The sequence below is a fragment of the Balaenoptera physalus genome, assembly GCF_965194825.1.
Source record: "Balaenoptera physalus genome assembly, chromosome: 20".
Lineage (NCBI taxonomy): Eukaryota > Metazoa > Chordata > Mammalia > Artiodactyla > Balaenopteridae > Balaenoptera > Balaenoptera physalus.
In genome coordinates, this window is record NC_138901.1 from 43644621 (window position 1) to 43659509 (window position 14889).

General features: G+C 44.6%; 2 protein-coding genes across 2 annotated transcripts; one reads left to right on the forward strand and one right to left on the reverse strand.

Moving 5' to 3' along the window:
- Positions 1–494: 494 nt before the first annotated feature.
- Positions 495–3720, reverse strand: LOC309651231 (C-C motif chemokine 3-like; the record flags this gene model as incomplete). Its single annotated transcript, XM_082443672.1, has 4 exons — positions 495–3199; positions 3263–3312; positions 3461–3579; positions 3619–3720. The coding sequence occupies 4 exons, from the start codon at positions 3718–3720 to the stop codon at positions 2982–2984; spliced, it is 489 nt and encodes a 162-aa protein (XP_082299798.1). The 3' UTR covers positions 495–2981.
- LOC309649750 (C-C motif chemokine 3-like) lies at positions 3677–11491 on the forward strand. The gene is made up of 4 exons (XM_082440189.1): positions 3677–5166; positions 9652–9839; positions 10489–10603; positions 10998–11491. Exons 1-4 carry the CDS (start codon positions 5045–5047, stop codon positions 11086–11088), a joined length of 516 nt encoding a protein of 171 aa, XP_082296315.1. The 5' UTR covers positions 3677–5044; the 3' UTR covers positions 11089–11491.
- The last annotated feature ends 3398 nt before the right edge of the window (positions 11492–14889 follow it).

Genomic DNA, 14889 nt, shown 5'->3' on the forward strand with positions numbered 1-14889 from the left:
GTGAAGAGAGGTCATTACTTCTCCTCTTGAAACCCAATGAAGGGGTCTTGAGGGGTGGGGGAACTCATAAAATCTGGAAGTGCCTGCAAGCAAAATGACTCACTTTACAGTTGAGGTTCTAGGATGAAGCTCTCAAATGGAAGGGAGATCAGAAATTCAGAAAGAGGGATTCCCTGGTGGCGCAGTGGTTAAGAATCCGCCTGCCAATGCAGGGGACACAGGTTCGAGCCCTGGTCCGGGAAGATCTCACATGCCGCAGAGCAACTAAGCCCCTGCGCCACAACTACTGAGCCTGCGCCCTAGAGCCCGTGAGCCACTACTACTGAGCCCATGTGCCACAACTACTGAAGCCTGCGCACCTAGAGCCTGTGCTCCACAACAAGAGAAGCCACCGCAATGAGAAGCCCACACACCGCAATGAAGAGTAGCCCCCGCTCACCACAACTAGAGAAAGCCCGCATGCAGCAATGAAGACCCAACACAGCCAGTAAATAAATAAATAAATAAAATCTATTTTCTGAAAAAAGAAATTCAGAAAGAAACATGGTTTATGGTGATACTTTAAGGACCACTGGATCAAGCTTTGCCTGAAGGTAGTCAATCAATACGTCTTGAAGCTTCAGTTATGTGAACTAACAAGTTTCCTTTATCGGTTAAGTCAGATTGAGCCAGCTTTTCTGATACAGTAACTCAAAACATTCCTAAGTGACATAGACTGCAGTGCTGCAGGCAGCAGACCCCAAAAGTGGAACTGGCTGAGGGCAGGAGCTGAATGCAAAATCAGTAAGGATACCTCTAGCCAGCACAACAGCTGGTCACCCCCATGGCCTCTTATATATTCTCACCAAGGTCATCTGCCTACCAAGGTTGCATCCAAAAGGAAAATTCAGGATGTTGAAGATTGATTACTTCTTGCATACATCAGCAAAGCCCACTAAGAAAGAGATTAGCTCACTTTGAAACTGGCTTCTCCGATAGCAGAGAAGGAGAAAATATAGTTTGCTTAAGAGAAACCCTTTCTCCTTGCTGCCTGCAAATCAAGCTGATTGAGAATCAGTCATCTGGAAAAGCAGAATTCTCTCCTCCAAGCTAATGTTAGTATAAGAAGAAATGGGAAGATGAGAGAATAGAAAGGACAAAAAAGTGGGCTCCATAAACAGCCTGATTCATCCCGTTCTCAGACCCCTCCTTTAAATATTTATCTTGTGGACAAAATGAACCATCATGTTCTCTGTGAAGACGCAGGCAACCGGGATGCAGTTGGAGGCATCAACTGCGTCAACATAATTGGAGCTAATTAAGGAAACCTCCGCGCCTGTGGCATCGTTTCATCAGCAGAGGGCCGTGGGGAGACAGCAGCCAGTGACATGGGGGAGAGGGGTGTGACGGTAAAGGGGACGCCCAGAGCTCCCAGTACTGTGCTATGAGAGAGGAGTCCCAAAACCCGTTCTAAATGTAACAGTAGCTGACGGATTTTCTGCTAATTAACCATCAGTGGAATTGACCAAAAACATATCAGAACCTTGAAAAATGGGAAAGGAGCTGTATTGCCTCTGAAACCCCAAGACCAGCCAAAAACAGACTAGGACTACACCCCAACATCGGTTCTCAAACTACCCATGCATTAACATTTTTAAATGACTGCTGCCCAGGTCCCACCTAAATCTCACTAAATCCATAACTTTGGAGGTGCGCTCCTGGCAATGGAGTTCTTTAAAAGCTCCTGCAAGTAATTCTATGTGAATTCAAGGTTGAAAGGCACTGCTCTGCCCTCAAGCCAATCCTATAGCACCCATCTCCAACAGGAACCAGGCAGCCTTTATGATACATATGCACCCCAAGTAGGGTTACCAGATGAAATACAGGATTCCCAGTTAAAATTGCATTTCAGATACACGACAAATACTTTTTGTATAAGTATGTCCCATCTATTGCATGGGACATCCTTATAGTGAAGAATGCTTCATCCTGTATTTATATTTAACTCTGGCCACTCTGGTCCCCAAGCCTCAGCTCAGGTGTGGCTATGGAGAACATTCCCCGAGAAAGCAAAGTGCAGAACAACAGAGAAGGTGGCCAAGGCTCTCAGTCAACTGGCTGGTAGGGTATCCTTGAGAGACTGCAGGCAGGGGTGGCTAGACTGTCACTAACGTGAGCACTTAGCACAGCACTAATGTAAACACTTAGCACAGCACTAATGTAAGCACTTAGCAAAGAACCCAACACTTGGTAAGCCCTCAACAAGTGTTAGTCATCATTCTGAGGAAATCATTTATGAAAAGGGACTTGTGTGCACACATTCGCATCACCATGGTATTCATTTAACTAGGAAATTTTCCTAGACCATATCAATTGTGATTTGGTTACAAAATAATATGTCAGTTTCAACTTTCCAGGAAAGTATCTCCAGGGAGATGTCTGGTGTCCCTCTACTAGTACTTTTATCCCTTTCTCATGGTTTTCTGCCCGTTTTCATATTTCCCTACTTCTTCCCCCAGTATTCCTCTCAACCTGTGATTCTGGTTAGTTGGGAAAACAAAATCAAGAGAGTCAGCACAAGGAAAATGCTGGTTTACCTTTTATATAAGAGCCTTCGATATTTTGAATCATGGTGCTGGGCAAAACCACTCAATCAGCATGTGTTGTTTGTTATGCATGATACCATCTCTGCCAAGAGAGCGCTAATCGCACTGATGGATCCACGTATTGAGAGTGAGGAGAACTGAAGAGGAAGGAGGAGGGATGGATGGTGAAGAGGATGACATGCGGTGTCAGAGCAAATATTCATTACATCACCCACTTCGACGGTGGAAATAAATGACAAAAGTTAAATAAGATACATTAAAGTTAAGGAGGGCCCCAGAGTGTGGCTGGGGCGGGGATGTGACCCACAGAAGAGGTGCCTTTTGGAGTCCCGGGGTTACTGCCCTGCTCCCCCATCTGCCATAGATGTAACACCTTCCCTGCAGCTCCCAGGCCACTCAGGCTCTCAGCTCCAGGTCGGTGATGTATTCCTGGACCCAGTCCTCACTGGGGTCGGCACAGACCTCCTGGCCTCTTTTGGTTTGGAAGCTGTGGAGAGGAGTGGAAGGATTACACACTGAGGAGTCCAGCAGGGGAATCCTGGGCCCACTGTGACCCCTCCCTCCTTCTCTGCCCCAGACATCTCCGAGCCTATCCACATGCTTTATATCATGTCCTTAACCTTGGGGTTTACAGACCATCCCTGTGTCTCATCTGGGGGTCCCCTGGGAAAGCCAACTTCCTGCTGTCACTCCTCCCTCTGCCTGGGGGCAGACCCTCCAGGACTCTCTGCAGGCCCCAGAGCAGGTTAGAAAACACGGCAGTGGCCTCTCCTGGTGTCCTGAGCTCTGAGGAGGTGCCTCAGGCCAGACCCCCAGTCTGCTTCCCCAGGGTGGGCAAGGAGACTGGCCCTTACGTGACACCGGGCTCTCAGCACTGGTGGCTGGTCTCATAATAGTCGTCTGCGCATTTACGCGGGATCTGACAGGAGATGTAGGAGAAGCAGCAGGCGGTCGGGGTGTTGGCACCAACTGTGAGAAACAGGACAGATTGATCCTAAGTCCTTGTTCAGAGGAAAAGGTGAACCAGCTGTACCTGGAGGGTCAGGCGGACCTGAAGGAGACAGCGCTGCCGGAGGGGAGGATGATGGGCGGGGGGATCCAGGAGGAAGTTGGCATTTCCTCTTTCCTTTGACATTTTTATTTCTGTGTCTCTCTTTCGGGGTTTCTAATGCTCTGTCTGTCTTGGTTTGGAGTCTCTATGCCTCTCTATGGAGAATTTAGTTTTCTGAACAAACTAGTTCTTTTTCTGGCTCTCACTGGGGAGTCTCAACTGGATTCTCAAGGAGAGTGAAGGCCACACCACTGGGAGCCAACTGGACACAGGTTCCACCTCTTGTCAGAATCCCGTCTGGGTCTCATTTTCCCAGGAATCCATAAAATGGGACTCCCTCCCACTCTCTCCCAGAGCCGGAGATGAGAATTGCTAAAACCCCTTGAGAAGGGAAACTCTGCTCAGGAAACAGTGTCTGAAATCTCTCTGAAGTCGTCTACTTAGAGGGCTCAGGCACAAGATTTTGGCACTGTGGTCCAAGCCGTAGCCAGAGAGTGGGGAGATGGGGCGGCAGGGGACAGGGCAAAAGAAAGGGAGGACAGACTCACGGGGGGCTGCGGCAAGGAGCAGGACAGCCAGGGTGGCCCCGGGGACCTCCATAATGCTTGACAGCTGAGTGAAAGCCCAAGTGGTGGCCAAGTAGAGTTGGGACTTGGCGACTCGAGGCTGCAGCCTCCTTCTGGGGTCTAAGCCATGTCCCCTCTTTATAGGCAGCCTTGGGGCATTCGAAAATGGAAACTTGGGGAGACCAAGGGGGAAATTTTTTATTACTGTGTTGCGATCATGCAGCGAATTGCAGAAACCAGGAAAGCTTCGGGTCGCCACAAAGGCTCAGGCTATTTGCAAGAATCGTTGTGTTGCTTACTTGATGGGGAAATGGTTTCCACAGTGAGAGGAGGTGAGAGGCTGGTGTGACCCTGTGACCAGGTTAGGTGGTGCCTTCTCATGAGAGCAGATCTGTAGACCAAGCATCTCTCCCACAGGGCTGGACCTTCTGGTACTCACCCCAGCTGACGGCACAGCTGTGATGTAGATGATAATGCCACAGAGTCTTAAGAAGCACACCCCAAGCTAAAACCATAGCCTGGATGGAGACAGCAGAACTGGAGAAGCCTCAGCTACAGAAGGGGCCAGATTGAGGCCGGCCTTTCAGACTTTGGCTCATTCCTCAAACATTCTACCTTAAACTTTTGACTGCTGAGGCATCCATTTCAAAGACGTCTATCTCGAATAAGCACATTGCCCAATACACAACTAGATAAAGGGCCAGGCTGCCCTACCCATGAAGTTCCCCTTTTAGAAAGTTCTGGGTGACCTAGATAACTGACCACTTGAGTGACCCCACTTTTCCCTTCCCTGCTGTAATTTCCTCTCTTATCTTTTAAATTCACCAATAAAGAGTGAACCCATGAAACCCTGGGCACCCCACCCTCGCCCCAATAAAGGCAGAACCCCAGGTCCGAGCTCTCTTATTCTCTACTGGCAACCTCGCTGTGTGGCCCCAGCAGTGCCGTGTACCTTCCAGGACCTGTGAGTAACAAACCTTGTCTTTTCAAAGTCCTCTGATGTTTGTTGCTGAGGTGTGTCTTGCAGTCATAATAAGAACCACAGTGGCTGGTCCAGCCTCAACTTTGGCTCTGGTCAGGGAAATGTCTGTGGGGCTCTCACAAGTACAGCCCAGGTGAGATCCTGCAGGGCATTCTGAACTGTAACATCACCATCAACAGGCTGAGACTGACACAGAACAGCTGGTCCCTGGCTTAGCCTTAAAATGTTGTTACCCTTTGAACAGCAAAGCTCTCTGCCAGGGATCTATCCTATGGATATAAACACAAAGATGACGTCGTAGGCATAATGGTGTTTGTCACAGCTTATTTATAACAATTAAAAGATGAGCTACAATTAAATACATGATGGTGTATTCACCTCTTGCAATAATAAGTCGCCCTTAGAAACTGTGAAAGTAAAGAAATTTTAAAAGGAAGTCCTTGTTATTTAAAAATCCTAGAACATTTCCTGTTTCCTTATTGTAAAGTCAAGCTGGCATTTCCAGGGTTTGCCTGGCAGCTCAATAATGTCATCAAGGACTCCCTTCTTAAACATGTCCCCTTCCCCCATTATTTCATTGGCTTTTCTTCTTTGGGCTTGTCACCTCATGGTGATGAAATGGCGGCTGCTGCTCAGGTATCACATCTTCACAAAAAGTCTCAACCACAGGCATAGGAGGGAGTCTCACAGGAGTAGAGAAAAAGCAATGTTACTAGTGTTTTTAATTCAAATTGGGTTTTTTTTTCATAATTTGTAATGTTAACTGTAGATGACCCTCAAAAGTGGTAAAAACTAATTTTAACTAGATATAAAATACAGAAAAGAAAAAAAACTTGTTTCATTTCTGAAAGCTGGGTAGGCATGGCAAGTGCAAGTAAGGATGTGGGAGGTTTTTGTCCACATTCTTCCTGTCTTTTTGTGGCATAAATGTATTCTGAGGCATAATCTGAGTAAAATTACATTCCTTAAAGGTAGGAAAAATTCTATTACCCAAACCTAACCACTATTAATTTGGTTTATTTCTTTCAAGTGCATTTTCCCCTAGGCTTATGATAGTTCCATTTACTTACTTGCTTTTTTACCTCTTTTTACTATGTGTCTGTGAGGAGAAGGGACATTACTGTAGTCATGATGTGGATGTAATTTTGTATTTTTCTTATTTATACCTAACATTACAAGACTTTTCCAAATCATTCCAGTATTTTTAAGAGCTGCCTAATTTACTCAACCATCAGCCTAGTGCATTTATATTATCATGTACTATTGTAGCACATTTGGACTGGTTCCAATTTTTAATTGCTATAAATAAACTGCACCAAACATCTATATGCATAAAACTTTCTCCATAAATGAAGTTATTTTCCATAGGATATTTTCCTAGCTGTAGACTTTCTGAGTCAAAAAATAAGAACAATTAAGGCTCCTGATCTATAGAGGCACCCTATATCTAATGCATGTTCATTTCTATACCCTATTGTTAAACCCAGTGACGACACATTGTAGGGACTTGTGAATGTTTGATGATTGAAACAGTGATTAAAAAGCTGATCTCATCTATTTTGTCTTGCCTGTAGCCCAGGCTTCCCCCATTCCATTCTGTCCCTCTGGGACTGGATCAAACATGGCTCAGGCTACTTTAGACTCTGTGGCATCATTAGATATGTCACGGTCAAAACACCTGTGAAGAACATTAGAAATGTCTGCTCTGAGGAAGGAAAAAAGGAATGGTATGGGCCATAAAGAACTGTTCTTGGTAGAAAGAACCAGCTAAGCTTGGTCCCCCAGTGACAACAACTCCTGTCTTCCCCCGTTTTTGGTGAATCACTTCCTTAGAAGCACTCTGAGCAACATGATGTCATGGTCCTTTCCACCCAGGGTGCGGTTTCCATTGCGACTTGTGTGCTCACGATGCTGTGGCATTACCCATAGATGTCACCTTGTATGATCAGAAGAGCTGTAGCAAAGCATCAGATCTGCTCTGTGGGTGGAACCATTCATCTCTAGATCTTTCCATGTACTTATAGCTCTAACCCTAACATCATCTCACCTCCTGTCACTGTCCAAAACATTTCCAGCCAATCAGCCCCAACAAGTGAGCAACTGAGCTCTTCTTGGATGCCCTGAACCTCCGTGTGACCCCAGGGACCCCGACATGTGCAACTCACATAACATGACACCAACCAACAACTTCCGATCTGGTCATCCCCAGCCTCTAGCTTCTCATGCTTCAGAGTTGCCTATAAAGGGACCAGGATACAGGATGGACTCCAGAAGGATGGAGGCAGCAGCAAGTGCCCAGTCCTATCTTGGCTTTGCCCTCTGCCTGCCCATCACTGATGAGTTCCCCATGGCTGCCCTTGTTCACCATCTCCTCACCAGGGCCCTCAGCTCACAAGTCTTGTCTGTATCGCAAGACTCTCTGCACCCTCATCCTTTCTCCCTTTTAGAATTGTTTCCCGATGCCCTGGATGGATGTCTAAACCATGTTACTTAAGCCCTATGGTTGAGATTCCCTATGTGAAAGCAAAGAATTCACAGAAGTTTTCAAAATATTCTGAACTATTTCCCAAGAAGTTTTAGCTCTCCTAGCCTCTGGATCTAAAAGGCAGACGAGCACTAGGACCCATTTTTAGTGGGGAAAATTGAGGTCTAATGCAGTCATTAACAAGATGCAAATGCCAGGTCCAGCTGGTTCCTAGGATGAGCCAAATGACATATTCCCTCAGCTCTCCCAAGGAGCTCCACGCTTTGGGTGATGTACAGAAGGTGGCATCTTGCTGGGAAATGTCTCTATGCACCAGATGAAGTTCCCCCGAAAGAGACGGAACAAGGGCTCACTGTTCCTATAGCTATATTCCCTGAAGAGGGAGCCAGAGACTGAGAACAAGACAGGCAGAGATTCAAAACAAAAATTCAAGGTAGGGACTTCCCTGGTGGCGCAGTGGTTAAGAATCCACCTGCCAATACAGGGGACACGGGTTCGATCCCTGCTCCGGGAAGATCCCACGTGCCGTGGAGCAACTAAGCCCGTGCACCACAACTACTGAGCCTGTGCTCTGGAGCCTGCAAGCCACAACTACTGAAGACTGCACGCCTAGAGCCTGTGCTCTGCAACAAGAGAAGCCACCACAGTGAGAAGCCCGCGCACAGCAACGAAGAGTAGCCCCTGCTCGCCGCAACTAGAGAAAGTTCGCACGCAGCAACGAAGACCCAACGCAGCCAAAAATAAATTAATTAATTAATTTTTTAAAATTCAAGGTAAAGAAGAAATGCTTAGTTTCCTTGGTTCGTTTGTGCCCTACTCTGCAGCCCTGAGCTCTGACATCTCCACCAACTTCTAGGTGGCCCCCTCCCAGGGTGGAAAAAATTGATTTGGCTTTTCTCGGGCTCTTGATTGCCACTTCTTCACGGTTAGGGCAGACACCTCAGTGCCTGCTGCTTCTCTTATTTCTCTCCAGATCTGTCACAAATTTGTTCATGGTCATGGTGACACACACAGCCAGTTTTCCTACCCTGGTATAATATCGGTATCACTCCTCCTTCCTAGAGACAGGCAGGGCTTGTGGAGGAGAGCCAACCCATGGGACATGGGGTGAGGAGCAGACAGGCATATTTCTTTCTGGTTTTTTCTTCCTCTTCTCAGGATTTTTTTTGCATCTTGCTTGTTAATATTTAATATTAAAAATTAAGTCTTTTCATGTCATTCTATTTGTTTAAGAGGCTGGCACTAGACTCTTAAACATTAGCCATTATGTCTATCAGTGGGTTTACTTTATCATTCCAGCACTGTAGAATATGTAGTTTGGTGTCAATTACTTAAGCATAGATAAGCTGCACCAAATAACACTGTCCTTAAAATTTTCCCTGTTTTGTGAGTTCATTTCCATAGGATAGATTCTGAAAAAATAGAATTTCTGGCTCAAATAATATGGACATTTTTAAGGCTGGACCCTTACCCAGCATTAAATCCAGACTTCATTGTAGGTATGCAGTGAGTATTTGACAAATAGACCATTACTGGAAAGCTAATCCTTATTTCCACCATTCTTGTACCTCCAGCCCTTCCAACTCTGTTCTTTCCATCTAGGGTGCACTTAAGCTTGGCTTATCCTTCTTGAGACTCAGTGGCATTTTTACACGTCACATTTATACACTTAGGACAACTGTGGGAGCCCATCAGAGCATCCTGCTCTGTGGAAGAAGGCTGTGATCACTCACTACAGAGAGGTATCTGTCACGTGGAAAGGAAACAGCTAAGAATGATCCCCGGGCGATGCCAACTCCTGGTCTCCCATCTGGAGAAACAACTTCCTCATAAGCACCCAAGCAAATTGGCAATTGAACCATTGCTATGTGCACCCGAAACCTCTCTAGTAACCACAGGCAACGCTGGGTTATACAACTCACACGACACCACTACACTTAAAATTCCTCGCTTAGGCACCTCCGATTTTTATGTTCCTGCAGCCCAGGACCACCTATTAAAAGGAGCAAAGATAGCTCACATCCCAGAAGGAGGCCAGCAGTAGGGAGTTCCCAAGCCCCATCTCAGCTCTGCCCACGCTCTTCTGCCTGCCTGTCCCACATCATGAAGGTCCTCGTGGCTACCATCTTTGTCCTTCTCTGCACCATGGCCCTCTGCTCCTATGTACAAGGTGAGTCTGTTACCTGCTCTCCTTTAATCGTTGCTACCCACACTCTGGTCTGAAGTCTGGCCCAAGTGCTGTGGCCTAAGAACCCCCATGTGAAATTAAAGAACCTCAAACGGGGTTTCAAAAATGACATGGTTGTTTTCTTCAAGAAGGTTTGAAAGCTTCTATTGATTTGGGCTTCAGGATGGAGTTAGGAGAGGTTTTATCCTACTTTTTAGATGAGAATATTGAAGTCTAATACATTTGCTTATTAGCATGAGGTAGAATCCAGGTCTATTTAGATCCTGGTGGTAAGTTTCAGAATCCCATTTCAGCGATTCCCAAGAGTTGTGAAAATCGTTCATACTTTAACTCAGCCATCTTATCTTTTAATTGATCAGAAAAAAATTCCACAAAGAGAGTTAGGAGGAGGGAGTAGACTATCTAGGGTTTAGTTCCCTGTAGAGAAAGATAGAGACCAAAATGGAGGGACAAGACCAAAAACAAGAGGAGGGAAAATAATGAGAAACAAACAAACGAAAGAATCAAATGCTTTCCCGTTTCCTTTACCCCCAAGCCTCAGCTCTGAGCTACGCTGTCTCTCTCCACTTCTTCCTGATCCTCTGGGGCTTGCCTGTACTCCTGAGTAACTGTTGTCCTTGCTCCCCCACAGAAAGGGTTTACAGCCCACACACCTGCTGCTTCACCTACACCTCCCAGAAAATCCCCCGTGGAAACGTGGTTAACTATTTTAAGACCAGCAGCCAGTGCCCCAGACCTGGTATCGTGTAAGTGTCAGCCCTCCTGCTCAGCCCTGGGGAGACACAGGACGTGGAGGTGGGGGAGTACCCACAGGAGTCAGAGCAGGGAGCAGATCCCCAGCGTACCGGCTCATGGGTAAGGAGCCAACCTGGGAAGGCGCCCAGCCCTCTGGGGGCTTTTTGTGCATGCAGGACACACAGAGAGAGGCCACTGGGCTGTTTCCTGACATGCGATGGGGCCTGCCGGGAGCCAGGGAGGATGTGGCCAGAAGCAGAGGGAAGAGAGGAGAGAAAGAGACAGCAGAAAGGAGATGACCTGAGGTTATCTCCATAAATCCCATAGGGATGAAGATGAAGGGGCCACAGCTGGTCAAGAACATCCTTACTCATTCTCTGTATAATACTTCTGCCCTCTCCACAGCTTATTCACCAGAAAGGGCCTATATATCTGTGCCAATCCCACTGACAACTGGGTCCAGGAATACTTCAGGGACCTGGAGAAGAACCCCTGAGTGGTCCAGAAGGAACCTGTTAGAGGTGTGGGTAGATTGGGCAGCAGGGACCTGAACCAGGAGACTGCAACCCCAGAAGTTCCCTCTCCTGAGTCCCTCTCCCCTCCACTAACCACATTCTGAAAACTTTCTTTAATTTAGTTAAGCTAGTTAAATATTGTATTTCATTTTATTCATTTGATGCTTTCTCTGAGAAATCATATGACACCCTCTCATTCCCAAGCCCCTTCCTAGTCAATCACACAGTGGTTGACTCATATTTGGGATGATGGTGAATGACTGTACTCCTGTATCTGGGTAGACGTTGGACCAAACCCATCAACAGATGCTTACTGAGTTTTTATGAGCCTTTTACTCTGTTCAAAATGTCAGAATAATAAAGATTCTTTTTGTTTCCTAAATATATCTTGGAATTCTGGTTATTCTTTTTTTCCCCTGACAAATCAGTTTCATTGGTTGGAAAGAATAAGAAAGAATGATTAGAGGCATCTGAGTAGAAAGGGAAGGCAAGAGAATGAGGATATGTTATCCCAACAACACCAGGCTTTATACCAGGGAAACATTTCTCATAGGCTAAAAAAGAAGCAAAGTATTAAAAACAAATGCAAATTTATATGCACCAGGGAAATCCATCACTTACATTGCACCAAAGCAAAGCATTCGATCATGCATATTTATGTATTTTCATAAATTCAGCTTTCTTAAGAATAAAGACTAACAGTTTTTGAGGACTTACTATGAAACACAGCCTGTACTAAGGGATTTACATGCATTGTCTATTCTTCAAAATCACTGTGTTGTGTATACTCTGATTATCTTCCTTTGACATATGAGAAAACAGAGTTTCAGTGAGCTTGCCCAAGGTCACACAGCTAGTAACTCTGTGGTCAAACCTGCAGACGAGAGCAAGTCCCACACTCTTAATTAAACACTAGGAAATTGTCTCTCAGTGTTCCACCTGAAGCAGAGTTACCAGGAATGCACAATTCTCTGATAAGAGACAGCCTACCTCAGCAAATGAGAAGTAAGGAATTGTTGGTTTAAGACCCCAGAGAGTATAGAAATCCAGAGATGTGAGCCTGGCACTGAGACCTCTTCTAGACTAAGGATGTTTGCAATTCAGAAGAGGTGGCTAAGAAGGTGAGCTGAACATTTCTCAGCCTTGCCAGGCTGGAGGAAAACAAAGTCCAGGTTTGCCCAAGTGAAGGGACTGTAAGAAACCATCCTCTGTTTGGGCTGATGGCTTAGGAGTAAAAGTAAATTAGAAGAGAACCATCCCTTGAACAGACAGGAGGCCAGCTCCAGTCTCCTGGGTGGTTTAGAAAATCTCAAACTCTAAAATGTTTTTAAACATGATCCCAGATGCTAATGCTAATGCCTTACAAAGAAGCTTGAGCTTTTTGGCAAGGAACTGGAAACTATAATGAGTATCATTGCAGATTTGTAAAAGTCAGAAATAAATTCTGGAACTGAAAAACGCAAAAACTGAAATAAAAACTCAGAGCAGATTAAACCCAACTGAAGAAATATCAGTAAATTTAAAACATATCAAAGTGAAGTGAGGAGAAACAGAAGAATAAAAAAATACAAAAAGAAGATAAGAGAACATGGAGGATAGAGTAGGGCATCTGTCATCTGGTTAATTGGAATCTCAAAATGAGAGGAGAGAGAGAATGAGACAGCAAATGGATCTGAAGAGATAATGGCTAAAAGTTTTACAAAACTGATGAAAGATATAATTCTGAAGATTCAAGGAGGGAAGGAGGGAGGGCATCATCCCCGTTGCTATCAGTGGGCCAAGTTTTGTGATAGCCACTCCTACCATCAGTCCTAACCTACAGAGGAGAAATACAACTGATGCTGGTGCCTGTCTCACCAGTGAATCCTGATGGCTTTGATGAATAGTGTGTTCTCTGGGACTTCCCATGGAACATAATCTGGTGGGTCTTTCAGCCTCACATGGTATATCTACTCCAGCATGCCCACTTCCATGGTCATTTTCATCCCTTCCTTCTCCATCTGTCATGGCAATTCAAGTATTTTAACTTCACTCAGCATGAACCATTGTTTTCTCCAGGCTTCTGGAGCTTTCCTGGCTGCACATTTGCACCAACCTCTGGGATCCTTGCCAGGAAGTTATAGCCTATATCCAGAAAGAGAACCCCCTGGTCAATAAGCTCCCTCAATCCATACTTGTGTTCCAGCTTCCTTGATCAAGCACCCTCAAAATCCAAACCCAAGGTGATCTCCCAGCTCAGGCTGGTACATGCTTGCTAAATTTTGATGTTCCTTTGGAGTATAGTCCCTTTTCTCCCTTATCAGAAATATAATTTACTGACATGAGAAGTCTATGTAACAAAAATATATGGAAAATATGAATGGTCTTATTTCTATTAAGGAATTAACATCAGTAATTTAAATCCTTGGCAAAAAAAAAAAAAAAAACTTCATACCTATTTGGCTTCAAAAGCAAGTTCTACCAAATAATAATGGAAGAGATAATGGAGAAAGAGTAACTTTTTTAACAAATGGTGCCAGAGAAACTGGACATTCATAGAACAAAAACAAACAAACATAACCAAAAAACCTTGACCTTAACTTCACATCTTACACAAAAATTAACTCAAAATGGATCATGGACTAAAATGTAACACATAAAACTACAAAACTTTTAGGAAAAACATAGGAGAAAATCTTCAGGACCTAAGACAAGGCAAAAAGTTCTCAGCTTTGATACCAAAAGCACAACCCATAAAATGAAAAATCGATAAATTGGACCGCATCAATTTTAAACTTTTGCTCTTCAAAAGACCCAGTCAAGAAGATGAAAAGACAAGCTATACAATGGGAGGAAATGTCTACAAACCACATATTTGACAAAGGACTTGTATTTGGAATATATAAAGAATTCTCAAATCTCAACAGTAAACAAACAATCCAATCAGAAAATGGACAAAAGTCATGAACAGACATTTCGTTGAAGAGAATATACAGATGGCAAATAAGCAATGGTTTTGTGATTTTTTTAATCCTTATTTTTTAAAGATAAAGGTTCAAAGAGTGCAGTAGGCAGAATAATGACCCCCCTCCCAAAGAGGTCCACGTCCTAATCTCTAGAACCTGTGAATATGTTACATTACACAGCAAGGAGGAATCAAGATTGCTATCAACTGACTTTGAGATGGGGAGATTACCCTGGATTATCTGCGTGGGTCCAATGTAATCACAAGGATCCTTATAAGGGTGGCAGGAGTGTCAGAGTCGGAGTGATGCAATGTGAGAAAGACTTGACCAGAAATTGCTGGCTACAGATAAGGAATGTGGGCAACCTCTAGAAGCCAAAAAAGACAAGGAAATGGAGCCTCTCTTGGAGCCTCCAAAAAGGAAGGCAGCCCTGCAGACACCTTGATTTTAACCCAGTGAGACCCATTTCAGACTTTTGAAATAAATTTGTGTTGTTTTAAGCCAGTAAGTTTGGGGTCATTTGTTACAGCAGCAACAAGAATCTAATACAACTGAATCACTGTGCTGTACACCTGAATCTTAGATGACATTATAAATCAACTACATTGATTTAATCAACTTCAATTAAAATTTTTTACAATATATAAACATAAAAAATAAGAAGCTAATACAAATACTTACAGATAAAATGATACTATGGTGCTTTTAAAACATGGCCACGATTTCTTTGACACTCCTCTCATGGAGAGGTAGGAGTCTAATTCCCCTCTCCTTGAATCTGGACAGGCTTGTGACTGCTTTGACCAATAGATTATGTTGGAAGAGGTACAATGGGAC